This window comes from Vulpes lagopus, chromosome 19 (genome assembly GCF_018345385.1).
Source record: "Vulpes lagopus strain Blue_001 chromosome 19, ASM1834538v1, whole genome shotgun sequence".
Classification (NCBI taxonomy): domain Eukaryota; kingdom Metazoa; phylum Chordata; class Mammalia; order Carnivora; family Canidae; genus Vulpes; species Vulpes lagopus.
The window spans coordinates 46,476,080-46,497,934 of record NC_054842.1 but is presented as its reverse complement, the minus strand read 5'-3'; the positions used below and the strand labels follow the sequence as shown (position 1 = coordinate 46,497,934).

General features: G+C 40.7%; 1 protein-coding gene across 1 annotated transcript in view; it reads right to left on the bottom strand.

Annotated features, from left to right (window-relative positions):
• Window positions 1-21,855, bottom strand: part of MED12L (mediator complex subunit 12L) — a 325,697-nt gene that overhangs the window by 225,598 nt on the left and 78,244 nt on the right. The window contains exons 12-14 of the mRNA XM_041734039.1: window positions 5,296-5,427; window positions 2,554-2,680; window positions 890-1,104 (exon numbers count right to left, since the gene is read on the bottom strand). Coding sequence (XP_041589973.1) covers window positions 890-1,104; window positions 2,554-2,680; window positions 5,296-5,427 — 474 coding nt within the window. The remainder of the gene's footprint in view (window positions 1-889; window positions 1,105-2,553; window positions 2,681-5,295; window positions 5,428-21,855) is intronic.

The window sequence follows — 21,855 nt, the reverse complement described above, 5'->3', positions numbered from 1 at the left end:
TAAAGCAACTTTAGTTTTTAGCCTTTTAGGACTTCTTCTGTAGGCAAATTTGGAAACAACAGTATTTACATTAAAGAATTAATTTTTAATTCCTGCACCATTTAATCACCAAATCTTAAGAGCACAAACTGAACCTACACATGCAATTAATATTGTCAGATTTTTCAATTACAAGGATAACCAGTGTTTTAAAAAATATCATCACGGTGTATGCTTAGGCTCTTACAGAACCAGTATGAGGCTTGATTTTAAGGAACTGCCACAATCTCTCACCATTTTCTACTCTTTCCCTTTCCCACCTTCATGCTTTCTGCCTTGAAAACTTCTTTAAGTATCTGGAACAATGTCCAAAACACTAGAAATTGGCAGAAAATTATAAAGTCATACAGCATTAAATAATTTGTTGAAAAGAGTGATTCCATAACATTTAAGTTTTCATTAATTGGCAGGAAAATATTATGTTATGATCAAAACAGAATTTCCCATTTTGGAGGAAAAACAGAAGCAATGAATGAATTGGGGAAAAGATGTTCCTTAGAACAGGACTTTAGGCCAAAACTAGGCTGATTTTAAGGCACGACAATAAAGAAAAAGTGGAAATTAGAAATACTAAAATCAGAAGCATGTCATTCCTATCCAGTAAAAAAAAAAGTTATGGACTGTCAAATATATTCATTAGTAGTTTTAGAGTATCCAAAAGAATATTCTGGAGTGTATAAATTATTGTCCAAATGTTTTTTGCTAAGTAAGAAATAGAGATGAACAAGTTCTGTAACAGGAGTAAACAACTAGAATGCGATCACCCTTCCACCACCAAATAATCCTTCTCAAAGTGGCTTCCCAGCTGAGCGTTGTTTTCAAGGCTGGGGCACCATTCCCAGGGCCATACCTCCATTTTCATGTCATGATCCTTTGGGTAGTGTTCATCCACATTTTCTCCTGCTGGGGACCGCGGTCGGGTCGAGGCAGTGACTGACAAGTCTCCTCGAGATATGAGGGTGCACATGTATGCATCATGAGAAAAGACATCGTGTCGGATGAACTCACAAAAGAGCAGCACCAGATTCACAAATTCCACCTTTTCACATTCACTGTTTGGATCCGCTATCAAGAAACAAATCAAGATTTCAGGTCCCTTGACCCAGTAGAAAAAAAACACCAAATAAGAAGGCTTAACAAGGGACACCTGGGTGACTCGGTCAGTTGAAGTATGCTTTGAGCTCAGGTGATGATCTCAGGGTGCTGGGATTGAGCCCCACATTGGGTTCCCTGCTCCGAGGGAAGTTGGCTTCTCCTCCTCCAGAAATACAAGAGGAGTTAGAGTAGCTAACTTCCACTCCTGACGATCTATTTTCTATTCTCTATGATCTCTTCTGTCCCTGCAATCTCCTGTTTCCTCTTCCATGTTTCGCTACAGCTCCCTACCTTCCAACCACCTGTGTGGCTCCAGCTCTTACTCTCTCCCTAGCCCAGAACAGCTATCAAGTAACTAAAGGAACCTCACCCAAGAGCATCATTCAACCCCAAACGAGGCCCTTCTCAGAGTTATCAGAAGCAGTACTGTTTCCTGCTGCTTTACTTCCTTCTTCACAACAAACCTGTCCCTCCTGCCCCCTCCATTCATTTTTCTCCCCTTTCTATCACTTTTCACTTTATGCCATTTTTCTGTTGTTCTAGCACTCTCTACCCTAAGATCCTCCCTACTGTACTTTATCACACGAAAGCCTGAGAATAAGATCAAGACCACTAACTACACATACATGATTTTAATTTTTTTCTTTTTTAGATTTTATTTATTTGTTTGAGTAACAGCGAGCACAGGCAGGCGGAGAGAGAAGCACACTCCCCACTGAGCAGGGAGCCTGATGACAGCCTCGATTCCAAGACCCTGGGATTATGACCTGAGCCAAGAGCAGACACCCAACCGAGCCACCCAAGCACCCCCTAAATGATTTTTTAAGTGTCAATTTACAATATAAATCCATTGGGCTTATAATCCCCAAACCCTCGACTCCCCCACAAACAACCCGACTAGAAAAAGACAAAAGAATGGGAGATCAAAGAATATCCCATATAGTGGAGGCAAGAAGCCAAGCACCTGCACATTTCCTTGCATCAAGGACCTGGTTGTAAACTACTTTTGATTTTTTCCCCCCTTATCAGGAATTAGAAAATGAGAATTTTGAAACCAGTCCAAAAAGAGAAAATTCCTAATCACAACAGTGATTAGATAGTGAAACATCACAGGACCTTAGCTCCTGTCTTTTGGTAAGAGATCTAGAAAGGGAAGACTAGACCATCAAATAGCAGAGAATGAGACGGCTTATTCTAAAATTTTAAAACTCTGGAAATTTTGAAGTCTTTGAATGTTACCAGATCTTTGAATTGCACTGAAATCTCCATTAAAAACATGCAACAAAATTTTGCTCAGTAAAATGTACATTATATCCGGCGCCAGGAACTTTTGATTACGATGCAAGTAAGGAAGCAAAGAAGGAAAATTAGCTCCAATATCTTATTTAAGATCTAGTAGAAGCAAAGAACTTTACTTACATAAGGAGGGGGCCTGTGTATCTAAAAACCTTAGAAGAACATTCTGGAAAACAGGCAAACTAGATCCAGCAAGAGAGGCTGAAGAAATGGACTCCTTCTCATCTAATACCTCTGATTCACCACATCTCTAAGATTAAAAATAAACAAGCACAGTTAATTATAGGGGGCAATGAAGGCACAGTGGATCATGAATTTGTTAGTAATTTATGGACATTTAAATTCTCTGGGAAAACATGCAAAATTAATTGAGATTTCTGTACTTCTCGGCTATGCATCATATGCTATCAATCACATAGTTTCTGAAAGTTAGGGGAAACTATCCCAGAACCATTCAAATGATTTCAAAGGACATCCATGAAAAACACCATTCATGTGAATTATAAACTCTGCACCACACGTTATAACTAGCCGCTGAATATACAGCATAGTACAACAAACTACTCCTTATCCCTATGCAAAAATTGATAAAAATAATTTGAGGTTGTCTTTTTTTTTCTCTTCAATTTTTAATAGCTCATGTTTAACTGGATATACTTCCCCTGAGAAATATTTGGGCATGTTATTACTGAGTTTGATTTTGTGTGTTTGTTTTTACGAGATGAGTGTATGTATGTATGTGCAGGGAGCACTGGGAAATGTGGTGTTGAATGAGAAAGCTAACATTATTCCTCTGATAAGGTTCTTTCACTCATTGCACTTCACCAATTAAGATCTCTCAGAACCTGTGGAGTCTGCACAGTTCATGAAACACATCTAGAGAAGCTAAGCTTACCTTCTGCATTCAAGATAGAACTTACTAGAAGACCACAAAACAATTCAAAAGCACTCAGAACCCTTAATATCCTTTTGACCTTCCTATTTTCATGATCTATTCTTTAATACTAATATATTAATTACTACATTAAGATATTATTTCCCTAATCCATCCTCTCTTTGTGAAGGTCAAATTTTGAAAATGGTGATGTTCGACAGCAATTACCTTAAACATCTCTGAGAGAATAAGTTTTTTTAGACGTGGACACATTCACACCTATTAAAATTACAAAATAACCTACGTGTGCCTCTTCTGAAAGTGACTGTGTGTGGGTCCGCGGATGCATCCTAGAGCACACTGGAGGAAGGGATGCCCATGAGACACGACAACCCAGAAGGAGCAACAACGAAATTTGAGAAATTCAACTTTGGTTACTGAAGTCTGATCACCGCAATTCACTGTAGAATAATCTATCTACTCATAGAAGAAAGGAAAAAAAAAAAGGGCAATGAAACACCTTTCCTAATCTACACACTGTAAATGGGCCATGTGTTTCACACTTCACTTAACCCAGTATCTTCAAGCCCCAACCTGAACAATGTGATTCTTTTTATTTGGTGAACAGTATTTTCCCAACAGGAGGGGAGAAAGAGAGGTCTATGGACATGTTCTTCCTATTTTATTTTTTAAGAGCTTCACAGGACACACTATTTTCAATAAGAGAGAACCAGCTATGTCCTCATCTACTCATACAACATTTTCTGAGCATCAACTATGCACTGAGCACTGTTCTGGGTGCCAAAGACAACACTCAACAGGGTAGATGAGGTCCCTGTTGTCACGCTTAAGCTCCAGAGGGTGGTAGGCAGGCAGTCAACAATAAGTCAATGAGGAAAGTAAAACAGAGTGATGTGAGAAAGAGTGCCTGAAGGGTGGGTGATGGAGGATCTTCCTGAGGAGGTGACATATGTTGAGCTACAAATGCTAGAAAGACACACTTCCTAAAATAAGAATGGCAGAAGGGAACTGGCCATGTAAAGAAACACCCAGAAAGAACAGCAAGACAAAGGTCCCAAAGGCAGATGCTGGTGTGGTGTGCTGAAGGCCCAGGAGGGCCAAGGTGGCTGCAACTGTGACCCATGGGAGAAATACATGAGATGAGGAGGGAAAGCCAGGCTAGGGAGGCCCATGCAAGACTCTGTGGACATAGCAAGGAGCCATCAGGGGTCTGAGGAAGGGGACAACATGATCTGCTTCCAGTCTGAAAAAACTGCTCTGGGTGCTGCGAAGAGCAAAGCAAAAGACGACTAAGGGAGCAGAGAAGAGGGGGCCCTGCAGCGGTCCTGAGTGAGGGTGAGGGTGGGCCGGTCACACTACACACACCCCTTCTCCTGGCCATCCCTCTGGATCTTATGGGCAGATAAGGAGGCTAACTTAAAAATTTTCCCTCCAACAAAAGCTAATGTTTATCAAGTTAGCTTTGGATTTTTTTTTCCCTTTATGATCTCTACTTCCACGGCTTTAAATGCTCTATCTGGGGCCAGTACACAATCTCAAAACTAATACAAATTGGTATTAGTAATCTCAAAATCAGAACTGCCTCAAGAAAATACTTCCACATCCACTAAAAATTATGTAGCTTTAAAATTCAAAAAGTTGTTTTATATTATATACATTTCCGTGTGTGTGTACATATTAAATGTATATAATACAAAACATATATATGTGCATGTGTTTCAACCTCATATAAGGAGAGGTCTTTGTTCTAAATCAGACGTGAAAGTTTTACTTTAAAAGATACAATTTTAAATTAGTCCAGAATATAAATTATTGGCTTCATCAACTTAGAACGATCTTATATGTCGTCCTTCTGTGAATTTGTACATTTTTCCTTAAAAAATAGCATAATGAGTAAGGAAAAAGAATCCTCTCCAAAACAGTTATTTTTAAATGATGGTGTTCGACAGCAGAAAAGAAACTGAACCTACCTCTGCCTCGATTTCCGCTTGCCTCTTCTCCAAGAGTTTTGCCACCGCCATGGCCCTGTGCTTGCCTGACCGTTTGCAGCTCACCGCCCATTCACACAGCAGCGTCACCACAGCTTCATCATTGGGAGCGACCTACAACCGAGAGAAATAGGTACCAGCCATGTCAAATGTCAAATGAAGTATTCACCCAATGAGAGGAAGCAAGGGTTGTAATGTTTAAAGCTTTTAAAGCTTTCTTTAATTAAGCTTTCTTATATTCTATTATAGCTATTTTATTTATTTAATGTTTTAAAGATTTTTTTCTTTTTTTTAATTCATAAGAGACACAGAGAGAGAGGCAGACACCGGCAGAGGGAGAAGCAGGCTCCCTGCAGAGAACCGGATGCGCGGCTTGATCCCAGGACCTCGGGATCATGCCCTGAGCCTAAGGCAGATGCTCAACCACTGAACCACCCAGGTGCCCCTATTATAGTTATTTTAGAAAGTATTCCCTAATCTTTTTTAATTGAAGTATAAAGAGTAACACTAGAAGTAACAAGGAGGAAATCACTTACTAGAACAGCTCAATCTATGACAATTTCAAGGGAATGAGAGTCTCCTTTGTACATGCCTTCATTTACATAGAATCATCACTCAGTCTCACTGATCCTCCAGAACTCAACTGATGCTGATAAAGCCAAGAGAAAGGGAAACTGACCACTGAATATCCAGAAGAGCTGTTACCTATCCCAAGCCCTCACCCCACTGTTGACCCCCTCACACTCACACTCCAGCCTTGCTTACTACCTAATCTTAACTTGCCAGGTTATCAAGTTGCCCAACAGGAAACTGAAGGGAACTGGAGAGGAAGCTAGAATACTGACCAAAGACTCACTGCATTAGAAACAACAAACATGAAAAATGGCAACCAAGCATCAAAAAAACAAAAAACAAAACAAAACAAAAAAAAAAACGAAAATTAAAAGCAGACACAGTTAACAGAGGACAATATATCCTGGGCCTATGTAGGGCTCAGCACTGCCATCAGAACTATAAGCTGTAGCTGCCACAGCCTAGAAATGGGAACCACAGACTGAGGATCAGAGGGGTCAAAGAAAGGTCACAGGAACCCAAGTGACATGAATTAGGGACAGGTAGGAGGAGGTAAATCATAGGAGAAACCATCCTTTTATGTAACCAAGCCAATCAATGCAACATCAATCACAAGTTTTTAATATCTGTCCAACTGTATATGGATAATTCACAGTATTGGTATTTATATGCTATTCGAGAAGTCCCTAACTTTTTAGAATCCACAGCTCAATTGTGATTATAATCCTTGTAAAAACACTCCCAGGAAAAAAATGCAGATATATACACATAAATCCATGACAACTTTTAAGAAGGTTCACAGACTCTGAGAAGACACCCAAAAATCCTAGGATAAGAATCCCTGATCAGCTTGCACATACTAGCAAATAATCTAGATCATGAAAATCACTTTATTCCAAGATTCTTAGTCATCCTACCCAAAATCTGGCTGAACACATGTTGACTCATAACAAAGAAATGTTATCTAGGACAGATCTCAAAAGCATCTCTGGGTCTCTTAATTTAAATTAAGAAAAATAATTCAATTAAAATATACAAAGGTTGAAAATAACATTTAAAAAAGAAAGCGAACTAGAAGGAATGTTTGCCTGGATTCAAATAATCCAGAGAAAAGTAAAAATATAAAAGTCAATTCAGTGAAGCATCACATGCTTAGACTTAGATTGTAGAGAACAAAGAAAGTTGCCCTGAAAATACTACCATCAGTTTTTAATAAATTAGTAATGTGCATCATATCCACATTTATAAAGTCTTCTATATTTTATTCTACATCATTAAAACAACATGAAAAAAGGCTACAAAAGAATAAATAACTGACTCACTCAACTTAATAGGCTTCTCTTGACGTAGAGAGGCATAGAATAGCACATATAAAGGAAAACCCTTTTTTTTTTTTAAAACACATCCAGAGAGGACCACTGGTTTGGGGTAATGTACTAGAAAATAAGCCATAAGAAGGAGTCCATTCACTTCCAAAAGCACTTACTAAGTACCCATGCTAGACACTGAGGAAACAAAAATTTAAAAGATCTGACCCCTGTTCTCTAAAAGTTCACCTTCTAGAAAGAAAAGCAGAAAAGACAACTAAATCATAAAGCTATGAGACATGGCATGCCTGGCTGGCTCAGTCAGAGGAGCATGTGACTCTTGATCCTGGGGTCATAAGTCAAGTCCCATGTTGTGTATAGAGATTACTTATGCAAACAAACCAAAAAATAAATAAACCTTAAAAAAAAAAAAAGTTACAGGAGGTTTTGACAACACAGATGAAGAAGTAATAAGCCCACCTGTCTGCACCTTCCATATCTCATAGGGAATGAGTATCCATCAATCCCATCTCACCGACATCTGAGATCATAACTTGAAGACAGAGGGCCTGCAGTCTGCCTGCTACAGCTATGGTCTAAATTTGTAATTATTAGAAAATAAGTGAATTAAGACAATCTAAGGAAAATGCTGCTGAAACATTCCATTCTTAAAATATAGAATTTTATTACAGGAATTTTCTTGTATTCGTATCAATTATATGCCTATAATCCATTTCCAACCAATAAATATTTTCCAATCCTGGCCAGATTCAAACAGTGCAAAGTCCACTCTTTTTTTGGAGTATCAGAGAGACTGTCAAATAATGCCAGTCTTTCCTTAGGAGACTGGAGTAGTGGAGATGGAGGAATAGATAAGTTCTGTGCCTATTTTAAAATAAACAGTAAGATATTACTAAAGATGTTTTATTACTAACTTCTCAGAGAATCATACTGGAAAAATCAGGTCACATGATACCAACTTGAATGCAAACAATCCCAGCAAAACAAATAATTACATATTTATGTATTTGGGTCATAATGTACTTCATTACTTCTTTATAGCTGAAAAATTATTAATTATAAAATATTCTTATAGTTTCAGTGTATTTTTCTAGATAATTTCCCAATGAAAACTCCCCCTCCAACCTCTAATTACTACTAAGTTTTGATTCACATTTTAAGCTATTTTTACCAAGAGTCCTCTTCTAGATTCTGCTATCAAAAATGAGGATATCCAGCCTATTTTGTTCTATGTACCCGTTCCAGGGAATATCCAACCAGACATGTTCAACAAGCATACAAACAGACCTCCCTGGCTCACACTCCCCACATGCAGATCCTTGTACCCCTCCCTCCCTGCTCTGCATCAATCAACTTTTGTAAAATTAGAGGATTGCTTCCATTTGCCTGCCAGATGCTATCTTACAAATTAATTCAAATAACTGTCAACAGAACATCACAATTTCAAATATGTAAACTGAAGTGCATTCTCACCCTATAAACAAACTTCTAAGAATATTAAGCTCCATTTCTGTATTTTTTTAAAAAAAGATTTTATTTATTTATTCATGAGAGACACAGAGAGAGGCAGAGACACAGGCAGAGGGAGAAGCCCAATCAATGTGGGACTCGATCCCAGGACCCCCAGGATCACGACCTGAACCAAAGGCAGACGCTCAACCACTGACACACAGAGATACCCCAAGCTCCATTTCTTTAAAACGATAATTATTTATGTGCAATTTAGTAAATATGATTTTAACATATTATAACTTTAAGGCAAAAATTTGAGGCAATTTAGGAGTTCAAGATATGAACTACAATCCCGGTCTTCAACGAGATGACAAGTGTGACAGACATACGTATATACCAATAATTTGGATGCATTAAAAAGGAAATGAAAATTGTCTCAGAAAGTCAACATTGTTAACAGGAACAGAGAGAGAGAATCCTGAAGAGAACAACTAGATGCTTCCTTTTAAACAGTGGTTTTTGAGAAAAATCTTGAAGAATGAGTTAAATTTCAAAACAGAGATGAGCAAAAGGAGAAACAAGTATGTGGGAGACAGAATAACACCCCCCCCCCAACCCCCAAGATGTCCACATGGTAAATCCAGGACATGTGAATACATTACCTGAAATGACAAAAGGGACTTTGTGGCTGTATTCAAGGTCAGGAGATTGGGGGCGGGGGAGGGGATTATCCTGGCTTTATTGGATGGAACCAACCTAAGCACAGGGGTAGCTGTGAGGCAAAGAGATGTGACAAGAAAAGCAGGCGCCAGCTCAGGGAGAGACTGGAAGATGCTGTGCTGGTGGCTTTGGAGAGGGAGCAAGGGGACACAAGCTGAGGAATGCAGGTGGCTTCTAGAAGCTGGGAAACACGGAGAAAGAGTGGCCCCTGTGACTCCCTAAGAATGCAGCCCGAGTGACACTTTGGATTATAGCCCAGGTAACCTCCAGAACTACAAGAGAATAAATTTGTGTTGTTTTAAGCCACTAAATTTCTGACAACTTGCGATGGCAGCAATAGGAAATTACTCCAAACTAGTTTTAAACAAGTACATAAAAAGTGGCAAACACGGGTGTAGTTCAAGGAATTAGAAGAGCAGGACTAACTGGTTTGGTGGCAAATAAAGGAAGGCCACATATAGGTAAAAATCCGGGGGAACAGCTTAATGATACCACATTGCAAAAGAGTACCATGAAATAGGTAGAAGCTTCATTAATTCATTTACTAAGTAATCAGTAAGTGTATCTCGAACACCTACTGTGCCAAGGCCTCTTCTAGGCGCTAGATATAGAGTCTCACGTACTATTTTGTAGGAATAAAACCTGCTGTTCCTTCTGGATGTAATTCCCACTATTTTACAAGAGTCTTAAAAATGTTCCTATCATTCGTTCCAATAATTCAATCTCTGGAAATACAACCCAAGGAAATTGTCTTAAAGTAAGAAGACAGGAGTGCTCGAGTCATCAGGGAAACAGGACACTAAAACCCTCCCCCCCTTTCTAGACCCAGAAACTGACAGATTCCCTCTGAAATTTGAAGGAGGCACATAATGGAGCAAATCAGAGAAAACAGGGTGAGCTCACAGGCAGAGAAAGGGCTCTATGGGTGGTTCACAGGCCAGAGAATTTGTCTTTGGTGGTGGAACTCTGGGTATTTTCGTGTTTTATTTTTATGTCTATTTTTCTGCAAATGGTGAAATTTTGGGATCTAATTAAAGATGTATAAATAAGGAAGGCAGACTGGAGAGGCCTGCCAATGAACAAAAGAAACAGGAAGTCAATGACAGTGATTACCAGTAGGGCTCACATCCCCTAAGACAGCATTCACTCCTCTCAGGCAAGGTGGGCTCCCCGCTGGCCTGCCATCCTCTCTTCGGGGATTCAGGGACGCCATCCTCTCAGCTTTAATGCTACATTCTGCACTGGGGTCTTTGATAGACAATGTGAAGACTTTAGGTAATTCTTTGGTCACAAGAAGAAAGGAAAAAAAAAAAAATCACCCTATCAGGTACTGATTAGGTGCACTGTTCAGTGTTCCATCTCATAAAACATTGTGGATACTAAAGGACTAGCCCTGACCCAATGAAACTGTTTCTATTCTAATCAAAAATAATTTTGACTAGGGGATCCCTGGGTGGCGCAGCGGTTTGGCGCCTGCCTTTGGCCCAAGGCGCGATCCTGGAGACCCGAGATCGAATCCCACATCGGGCCCCCAGTGCATGGAGCCTGCTTTTCCTTCTGCCTGTGTATCTGCCTCTCTCTCTCTCTGTGACTATAATACATAAATAAATAAATAAGTAATTTAAAAAAAATAATAATAATTTTGACTAGGTTTTCTGCAACATGTATTGCTTATTCTAGTCATTACTGAAATCTCAGCACTTGTAAGTGATCAAGACAGATGCAACAGAAATTAAGAACTGAAAGTTCCTGACCCTAAATATAAGTCTTTTTCGGTCATTTCTTTCTTTTTTTTTTTTTTTTTAAGATTTATCGGGAGGGGGGGGAGTGCATGCACACGTATGTGTGTGTGTGCACGCGCATAAGCGGGGAAGGCGCAGAGGGAGACGGAGGGAGAACCCCAAGCAGACTCCTCACTGCCAGGCTTAATCTCAGGACCCTCACATCACGAACTGAGCTGAAATCAAGAGTTGGACACTTAACACTCTGAACCATCCAGGTGTCCCTCTTTCCAGTCATTTCTAATGAAAATTTAAAACACAAAATAACTTAGGATGGACTTAATAATCGGCCTCAAAATCATTAATAAAGACATCCTGACAAATTTACAGGCAGTAATCAAGATAATTAACGTATATTGAGTACCTGCTCAATGTACAGCCAGACGTTGTGATAAATGTGTTTCAGGAGCTATTTCTTTTCATCTTTACTACATACGAGCTGGTTATCACTGTCATTTTACAGTTAAGGAACCCAAGGCATAAAAATGTTAAAGAGCTTGTCCTCGATCACTCAGCTAATCAATAAAAAAGTCTTGCCACAAGATAAATCTTGGGAAATGAACTAAGTAAGGACAGCAACACTATGTGTCAGAAGAAGTCGGGAAGGTAACCGTGACCCACCTTCCCGAGTACACAATGGCCTTTGTGTGAGCTCCAAGTTTCTCTGGGCTCTTCTCCCTCGACTCCTGACGCACAACATGAGCGTATCCTGCTCTCTGGTGCAGAATATTACTTCCATGAAATATGCATCTTTCACAACAGGGCCTCATGGTTATTAGATCTCCAGCTACCGGTTTCAAATAATCCATTAGGAAGTGGAGAAACACCCCTGAGAGCTACTGAAGAAAAGTTCTTTACCATTTCAAACACTATAAAGGAGAGCTGGAGACCAGGAGCGGTAACAGGCAGCTTTTCACATTGGTATGTCGTAAGAGACACCAAGACTTGGTGAACAGGCCGCAGCATGCACCCCGAGTCTACAACTACACGGAGGCAACTGGGACACAGAAGGATGAAAGAGACAGAGAGAGAGAAATTGAGCCACGGGACATAAAATTAAGGCCAAACCAGGGGGTCGAGAATCTGAATTCTAGCCACGGCGTAAATTAAAACATGTCATCCTGGCAACAATGATATTCACAGTTGCAAATTTCTGGCCGCAGGAAGTATCAGAAGTAATAGTTGAAAATATTTATCAAGCAGGCACTGGGTGTTTCGCACATATCATCTCTAATCTTGACAACAAACTCTGAAGCAGGTGTTGCTACCCCATTTGACAGATAAGAAGACTGAGGTTCAGTAGTTAAGACGGCCAAGGGCACAGAGACCTAAAGTGGCAGAATTAGGAGACCTAATTTCAAAGCCCATTCTTTCTGCTGCTCCCATCATCCCTGAATCAAGATCCCTGGAAGCACGAGGAACATCATGGCTATGGGAAAACCCCTCAAGCGGCTCACACACACAGCAGGAAGCCTCTTTCCAAGCCCCACTCCACCCAGCCACTACCACCCACTGTCCCAGCCCAACTCCTCTCTCTCTAGGAACAAGTCAGACTCCTAATCAAAGGGATGGGTATGCCGAGAATGAATTACCAAAGACTTCGCGCCCCCTCTAATACTTGCTAGGCCAGATACTCGTAGAAGTCAAGGATCTGTCTTTTTCATGGTTTTATTTTCAGCATCTACCACAGTGCCTACCACACGGTAGATTCAATCGGTGTTTTTAATCACAGAGTAAAAGCGATACTGCATTACGTGAAACCAAAAGCGAAAACAAGGTAAGACTGAGGACAGACAATGGTGGGTGGAGTTTACATTTTATTCCCCTTCCCCAAAACACAGATGCACTTACTTACTATGGAAACGTATCTGACAGTCTAACAGCTGATTAAGTGGGAAGTACTAGATGTATTCTCATTCCTAATTTAATGAGTCAGGGATGCTGACCCCACTATTTAGCATGATTCTGAAGGATTTAGCCAATGGGAAGGAGGAATAAATACTTGAAAGGATATGGCAACATTACTAGAGTTTATGTAAAATCATTATCTTCCTCCAGAGAACTAGGAGAACTGGAGAAGGGGATCCCTGGGTGGCTCGGTGGTTTAGCACCTGCCTTTGGCCCAGGGTGTGATCCTGGAGTCCCAGGATCGAGTCCCACGTTGGGCTCCCCGCATGGAGCCTGCTTCTCCCTCTGCCTGTGTCTCTGCTTCTCTCTGACTATCATGAATGAATGAATGAATGAATGAATAAATAAAGGAAGGAAGAAGAACAACAACAACAACTACAACTGGAGAACCAGAAAAACCTAGAAAACTAGAAGACTTTATTAGAATAAAAGAGCTGAGCATCATGACTAGAACGAAAACAAGCAAAAAGCGATAGACAATATTAAGCAGAGAGAAAAAGAAAATCCTGCAGAATAATTTTGTAGAATGTAACCCATTCATGTCCTCCAACCTGTTGCTAAGTGTTCATATTTGTCTACATAAACGCCCAGGAAAATATCCAAAGGACACATTCCAACATGAACAGGGGTTACTGCTCATGTATAGACTGAGTGCCTGCTATATAGTATGCTCCATTCTAATACTTTCACTACGATGCTATGACTGTTGAGCAAACTGAGGCCTCAAGGTTAAATAGCTCGTTAAATGCCTCAAAGCTACCAGGTCACAGACCTAAGAGTCAAATCCATGCTACGGGCTCCACAGGAAGAGCTCGGATGCAAACATGTCCCCTTCTGGGTAGAAGAGTGAGAGAAAGGTCCAAGTTGCGGGTCAAAGGGCACTTCTTATAAAAAATGTATTCCAAGGATGCCTGGGTGGCTCAGTGGTTGAGCATCTGCCTTCGGTTCAGGTGATCCCAGGGTCCCGGGATCGAGTACCGTGTCTGGCTCCCCGTAGGGAGCCTGCTTCTCCCTCTGCCTATGTCTCTGCCTCTCTGTGTGCCTCTCACAAATAAATAAATAAAATCTTTCAAAAAATAAATGTATTCCATTCTATGTACATAAAAATCATAAGAAACCTGAAACTAATAACATTGTATCATCCTACGCTGTATTGTAAAAAACATTGTACTTCAACAAAAAATATTTTTTAAAATCACAGTAAGAAATAGTCACCATAATGAGAACAAACAAGACAATGAATGGATGGATACAAAATTCAAAAATCAGTAATGTCCTTCAAATAACAGCATTGTTCATTTGGCCTCATGAACTTTGGACACACCCACAATGGTAAAATACTGAAATCATTATTAACTCTATAGCAAATCATCATCATTAATGGTGCTATCTACATCTACAGTAAAGATAACCCAAATGTGGAGATCCTCATCATCAAGGTCTGTCACATTCTTCTTTCCTGGAAAGAGTGGGTATAAACTTGATAGATTAAGTCTAATTCCATTCTTACTCAACCACTCAATAACCTAATGGCCTATAAAAACTAACCACAGGCCTTCTCTTCTGTTACAAACAAAGAAGGGAAAATAATTGACAACTACATCTGACAGTCAGGCTTCCTCCAGAAATTAGAAGATACTTGATGAGAGTGTTTGCTATTTTAAGAAATGTCTTAATATACTACTGATATTATGAAACGACACCATAAAAGGGAATGGGAAAAACCAATGACTCATTACCGTAAGCAACAGCAAACTCAAAAAACTTGAGATCAGATACTAAAATAAAGCTCTTCAATAGCTTTTTAATCTGCGCCTAATGGGACATGCTTATAAATGTAATTAATCACTCTTAGTCAACATTAAACAAAATGGTCATATCTGGATTAAAAAGTCATATTACAGCATCAATAAATAACACGGAATAATATATAGAGTGGTGAAATTAGTGAGTTATATGGCTTGCAACCTAAGGCACATTTACAGAAATCTGGATGAATTTCAAGAACTGCATTAAGTTAAATCGTGGTCTAAACTGCTAATAGGACATAAGCCTGTTGTACGTGATCACAAATAGCACTTACACGAAGGATCTCCGCAGAAAGCAGTAAGACTAAGACTGTTAACCACAGACCCAGAAGACACAATATTTAGATATAAGCAGTATCCACTTGTGACAAGTCTTTCTAAATACGAATGATAGATTCCCTGTGTAAGTTTCCAAAAGATATTTAAGATGCCTGATATTTTGAAGAGGAAAAGGGCAGGTTTTCCTCCTCTCACATCCTTAGAATCAATGTTGATAGCCGTTAGGTCTTAGGACACCTACGAAATGAATCTGCTCTTCTCCAGTTATATCATCAACATTTAAATAATAACACAAATGCAAAAAAATAGAGTTTTGAGAATGATACAATTGCATGATAACAGAAATCCTGCATGAGGCGGTACCTGCGTGGCTCAGTTGGTTAAGTGTCTGACTCGATTTCAGCCCGTCATGACCTCACTGTCATGAGATCAAGACCAGGGTCAAGCTCCATTCTGGGTGTGGAGGCTACTTAAGATTCTCTCCCTCTGCCTCTCTGCACTCTCCGGCTTACACACGCACAAGAGCATGCACGCACAAGCTCGCTCTCTCTCTCTCTAAATAAAAGTAAGTCATACGTGAGATAAATAATAAAATAACTCCCTCCAAAACTCCATGAAGTGTCAGGTCTCTCATACGGAGAATAAAGAAAACACCAGACTTAAAATCCAAAAGTCATCACTGTATGGTACAATACGCTTTACTACTTGCCCTTTTTTTTTTTTAATTTTTTTATTTATTTATGATAGTCACACACACACAGAGAGAGAGAGAGAGGCAGAGACACAGGCAGAGGGAGAAGCAGGCTCCATGCACCGGGAGCCCAACATGGGACTCGATCCCAGGTTTCCAGGATCACGCCCTGGGCCAAAGGCAGGCGCCAAACCGCTGCGCCACCCAGGGATCCCCTACTACTTGCCTTTTATGAGAAATGAAGGGAACATACAGGTAAGAAGAAGGGAAACACAAATTTTTAAAACATGGTACTAGGTTGATAAAGTCATCCAACCATGAAGATAACAACTGGCATTTACTAGGTGTTTACCCCACGGTACCAAGTGAAGTGGATTCTAGTAGTAAGGCACTATACAGTGACAATGACACAAGGGAACAAGTAACTAGCTGGAATCCACCCAGCTACTGGACAGCAGAGCCAGGACTCGAATCCAGGTCTGAAGTAGCCTCAAGTTTGTGATATTCTACAGGGGTCAGCTTGTTCAACTTGAAGATTTGGATTTTCTAACTTAAATATTGTTTATTATGTTGAAATTGTCAAGCCTTTAAAAATCAGAGATTGTTCCTGCAAATAAATATGCCAATATTAATATGGAAACTGTGGCAATTATAAAAGTTTTTCCCTCCTTTTTCCAAAATTACACCTGACACTTGTTTGTCCTCTACAGTTATCTGAAATAAAATGGTTTATTAAAGAAGTGGGACAAGGAATGGAATGGACTAGTCAAAAGCTGAGTCCTCGAGGCACCTGGGTGCCTCAGTCAGTTGAGCATTCAGCTCCTGACCTCAGCTCAGGTCTTGATCTCAGAGTAGAAGTCCAGGCTTCATGCTGGGCTCCACGCTGGGTGTGGAGCCTACTTAAAAATAAAAAATAAATAAAAAGATAAAATAAATTTTAAATGAAAAATTTTTAAAGAAAGAGTTGGGTTCTAGAACCATTTAAGATTCTAATCCCTATTTTCCCACCAAAGAGTTGAGTATGAGGTTGGACAATTTACTCATTTGCTCTACACCTTGGTTTACTCATCTGCTAAGTAGGATATAAAGAAAAAAAAAATTTTAGACATGTGTCTCATTGGCCAGGGAAAAAGTCCATGAGATGACATAACACTTAAAACAGGGCCAACTGTTTAAGATAAAGGCTGAAGAAAAAAGACTCGTATTAACATGCTCAAAAACAATCCAAGAGGCCCACCACAATGTAAATGGATCCATTACTGACCCTTATCAATAATAGCATTGTCTAAATGTCTGGACCTGCCATCCCCCGCACCCCCGACCCCAAACCTGTTAAATGATCACCCTTTCACTAATAGATTTACCTTAAGAAGAAAATGGTAGCTCTAAGAGATTGGCAATTCCCCCTTCAGGCGTCTAGTAGGACACAGTGTGACTTCTGCAGTACAATGTGCTCGGGTAGGGCTGTGACCAGCATTAACAATTCTAAAATTCAGCACATGCATCTCCACAGGAAGCCACCTAGGTATGTTTTCCTTGTTTGCTTAACTTTTGCCTACTTGACTTTGTTATCTTGAGTCTTAATTTTTGAAAGTGACTGTTTCTTTTTTTTAAAGACTTTATTTATTTCTTTATGAGAGACAGAGAGAGGCAGAGAGGCAGAAGCAGGCTCCATGCAGGGAGCCCGATGCGGGACTCAATCCGGGTCTCCAGGATCACACCCTGGGCCGAAGGCAGCGCTAAACACTGAGCCACCCAGGCTGCCCGAAAGTGACTTTTTCTTAAACATTAAAAAACAACAAAACCAAAGCCCTCCCCCCACCCCCACCCCCCCCCCCAAAAAAAAACCCTAAGCATCGGAATGAGCATAATCTCTTTTACTACATGGTAGTACTATGGCCACCTCACCTTGGTGGGCCAATCCCATCCAATTGCTTCCCCACTGAGGGTAAAGTCTTGGGACAATCAAAAATGTAAAAAGTCTGACAGATCCTGGCTGTGCTTTATGGACTAATGGCTTGTGTGATGGCTAGTTGTGCGTGCATGTGCGTGTGCATGTGTCCACAATAGTCCAAAGGGACCATATTCCTTCCATGTCTCTAGAGTTTAACTGCCTCCCCCTAACTATAAATCAGTTATAATAGTAAGCAGTGTTCACTGAGTACTCATTTACACACTAGGCACTATAAATATTTAAGGGTTTTATTGATATTGTTTCAGATCATTCTCATATCATCAGGAGGTAGAAATCCCATTTTACAAATGGGAAAATTGAGACTCATCAAGGTTAAGTGAATTGTACATAATGCCAAAGACAGGCACTACTACTAACCTACTGATTTCACCAGCTGAGACCTCTCCTGTCGGCCACACCCCTACTCTCCCTGCATTTTTTTCTTATATGTCTGAACCTGTACCATTGTTAAAGCCAACATATTGTATAGATTTTATTACTGCACTCACCCTTGCTCTCCTTACTCTTGCCCCACTTTTTTTTTTTTTTTTTAAGATTTTTATCCATCCATTTGAGAATGAGAGAGAGCATGAGCATGAGGAGACAGAGGGGAAGCAGAGGGAGAGGGAGAAGCAGACTCCCTGCTAAGCAGTGAGCCTGACACAGGGCTCAACTGGGATCATGACCTGAGCCCAAGGAAGACACTTAACCAACTGAAGACACCCAGGCGCCCCCCATACCGATCCTTCCAAACCCAGTCTCGTAGAGGGCTTTCCTTTCCAGCTCACTGTCCCCAGCAGCTTTTATGTAAGCCCCCAAAAACAAATTCAGTAAATATTTCCTGAGCACTTGTTGGGCCCCAGGCATGGTGTTAAGCCTGAGCTGGCCAGCAAAAGGAACACAGACTCTGACCTATGGGGCTACAGGCTAGCGGGAAGAAAAACATGGAACAAGCCCAGCAATGACAGAAACTGAGATTTTCCGTTGCACGGTGGCCCGAGTTCTTCAGCCACACTGATGCAGACCCGGTATGGCCCTGGAGGCCTGGGCCAGAGGTAAGACAGCTGCTCTCGACTCTGGGCCTATGCCATTCAAGTAAAAAGAAAAAATCAGTACGAACTCATCCCACCTATTCAGAGAATGCTTCGTGAATACTCTAAGCAGAAATGAAACAGTAAGTTATTTAGATGTTCAGGTTTGGGTGTGTGATGGTTTTGTTTAACAGCAGGGAAAGAGGAAAACATACGTGTTACTGCAGCTGCTCTGGCCTTTTCATTACTCAGGAGAAAGTCGGCTTCCTTACATACCAAAGAGAGAAGTGAAAAGGCAGCTCTTCCTGCCATCTTTAGACTTTCCCTTCTATCCATGTCCCTGGGGGACTCAAAGATACAGCTACTTCTCCCTTCATGCCCAACACAAACAAGGGAAGAAGCCAACAGGAAGGAAGCGGTCTGGGTGCTCTGTGAGGCTGAAGGACACCTCATCTTCAGACTTGAGGTCAGCAAAGCGGCCCCCTCCTGTAGTGAGAGAAACTCACTTAGGACTTGGAATCAGGAGGTCCCCCCCAATTCCCAACAACAGTCCTTTGTGTGGACATCAGGCTTCTCTGCCTCCATCATCCAGAGCACAAACGGTTCTTCTGAAACACTAAACAGGCAAATCCATAAGCCAAAGTATAAAACAGGTGCCAGGAGTTGCAAAGCGACAGGTGTCTGGGCAAACATGGCCAACAGACACACTGCTTGGTCTACGGAGTGTTTTAAGACTGAAAAAGTTTACATGTAAGTCTTGACATCCAAGTTCTCTTAAAATGTTGAATGATCAGACGACAGCAGGTCTGCATTCCCAACTAGAATCTGAGCCAGGCCACTCTACTCAGAAAGGGCATGCCCCCTCCCCAGTCGCCTCTCAGTGGCCCTGGATGCACCAGCCTACCATTAACTTGCACCACCTGCCTGACCACCATGCAACACGAGTCTCTGAGCCCTGTCCTAAGCATTACAAGTTTTATATCTCACACTACGCTGAATGAAAAATCAAGCAGCATAGATCTAGAATAAGGAAACGTTAAGTGTTTTGAGATGTATATTTTTACCTCTTACAACAGTAGCCAAGCCCTAACAGAGAAGTAGCTGCTGAGGATAAGAGGGGGCAGCAGGGAAGGAGAGGGTAAAGGAATAACACAGTCCATGGACAATGAGTGGAAGCACTCCACAGGCCTGACAGTTCATCGTGGGGCACACTCTCACCCTCATGACCGCAGAGTACAACCACAGGACAGGACGAAGGTTTCAAACACCTTCATCCTGTGCATTACCATTTTCAACAGCTTTTGACCAAATATCGAGACTAATGACACACACAAATCTGAACTTCAGGTTCCACATCCCATCGGTACAGCTGCTCTCCTAACTCCCTACAAGAAAGGAGGAAGACCTAGATTTCCTTTTAGCGGTTCCAGAGAAAAAGGAATCAAGAAGGGTAAGTTCAACTTTCCCAAACAGATGTGGGGAAGCAGGCTGAGCAACCTAGGGCCTGGGCCTAACTAAACACAACTTCACCAAAAGCAAACCTCAAGCTCATTGCAACTGCAGAGGTTGGTCACTTTTTCTCTATTATCTTCCATGTTGTCTAAGTCCTAACACAAATTATGCAACCAAAAAAGAGGAAGCACATTTTTAAGAAGTGAGAACGGTTTCTGAATCCTAACCACACCACTTTATACAACTCTTTCTAATCAGAAGATTATAGTTTCATCATATTGGATCTTCAAATGTAATACTAATGCTATTAATAATTATTGTTATTTATCATTAACACTTTTTAATATATTTACACAGTACTTTATAATTCTCAAAGTGCTCATATCCTTGAGGGGACAGATAAGTTGGCATAGAGCACTCGCCCTAACATGTAAAGGCACGGAAGCACCGAGCCTATGGGTAACTTGTTCAAGGTCACACAGCTGATCATCATTAGTACAACTCCACAGCTCCGACATGAATTCCAGAAATACATAAAGTGACTTGGTAGTCAAGAAAATAGTGGACCCTGGTAAAGAGTAAGCACAAAGATGAAACACTGTCATTTGCGTGCATATACATACATACATACACATTTTGATGCACACACAAATGCCAAAGCTATACTGTAAGAATTAAAATTTAATATTCAATAAAAATCAATTTAATGTTAAATATTTTAATGTTGAAAAATTATCCTAATGTTAAATTAACCGGATCTGCACAGTTATTCTTTCTGGCAGATTATGAAAAGGTGACCAGTTGGAATTACAGGTTTGAAATAGAATTTTTGTCTTACTCATAAAAGAGCACTGTCACCACAAAGCAACCGCTCGCTCACAACAAATCTTTCCATAGTTGAGTCAACATTCAACATAATTACCCCTAAATGGGCAACTCGGACATTCCTTCCAATGAAGTAGGTCACTAGAACATCCAGGACTCTCTGCCCTAAACACATGTCGCCCTCTAGTGGCATCCACCTCCCTGTTTCCCGGGTGAAGTCCCTCACTGGAGGCAACTGTGCTTTACAGAGCTGATAGCGTGATTTTACTCAAAAATATAAAACTTGTGGTGCCTGGGTGGCTCAGTCGAGTTAGCATCTGACCCTTGATCTCACTTCAGGTCTTCATATTGGGGACATGAGTTCGAGCCTCGCATTGAACTCAACCAGCGTGGGGCTTACCTGAAAATATATATAAATATTATATATTTAGTATATATATTTTGATATGTATTTTTTTTTTTTATTTATGATAGTCACACACAGAGAGAGAGAGAAGCAGAGACACAGGCGGAGGGAGAAACAGGCTTCATGCACCGGGAGCCCGACATGGGACTCGATCCCGGGTCTCCAGGATCGCGCCCTGGGCCAAAGGCAGGCGCTAAACTGCTGCGCCACCCAGAGATCCCTAACGTATTTTAATATATATGTTTTTTTATATTTTTAATATATGTAAGTTAAAAGTTAATTTCTGCGGTTGATAAGACACTTAGAACATTTTCTCTTAAGGAGTGCTAATGAA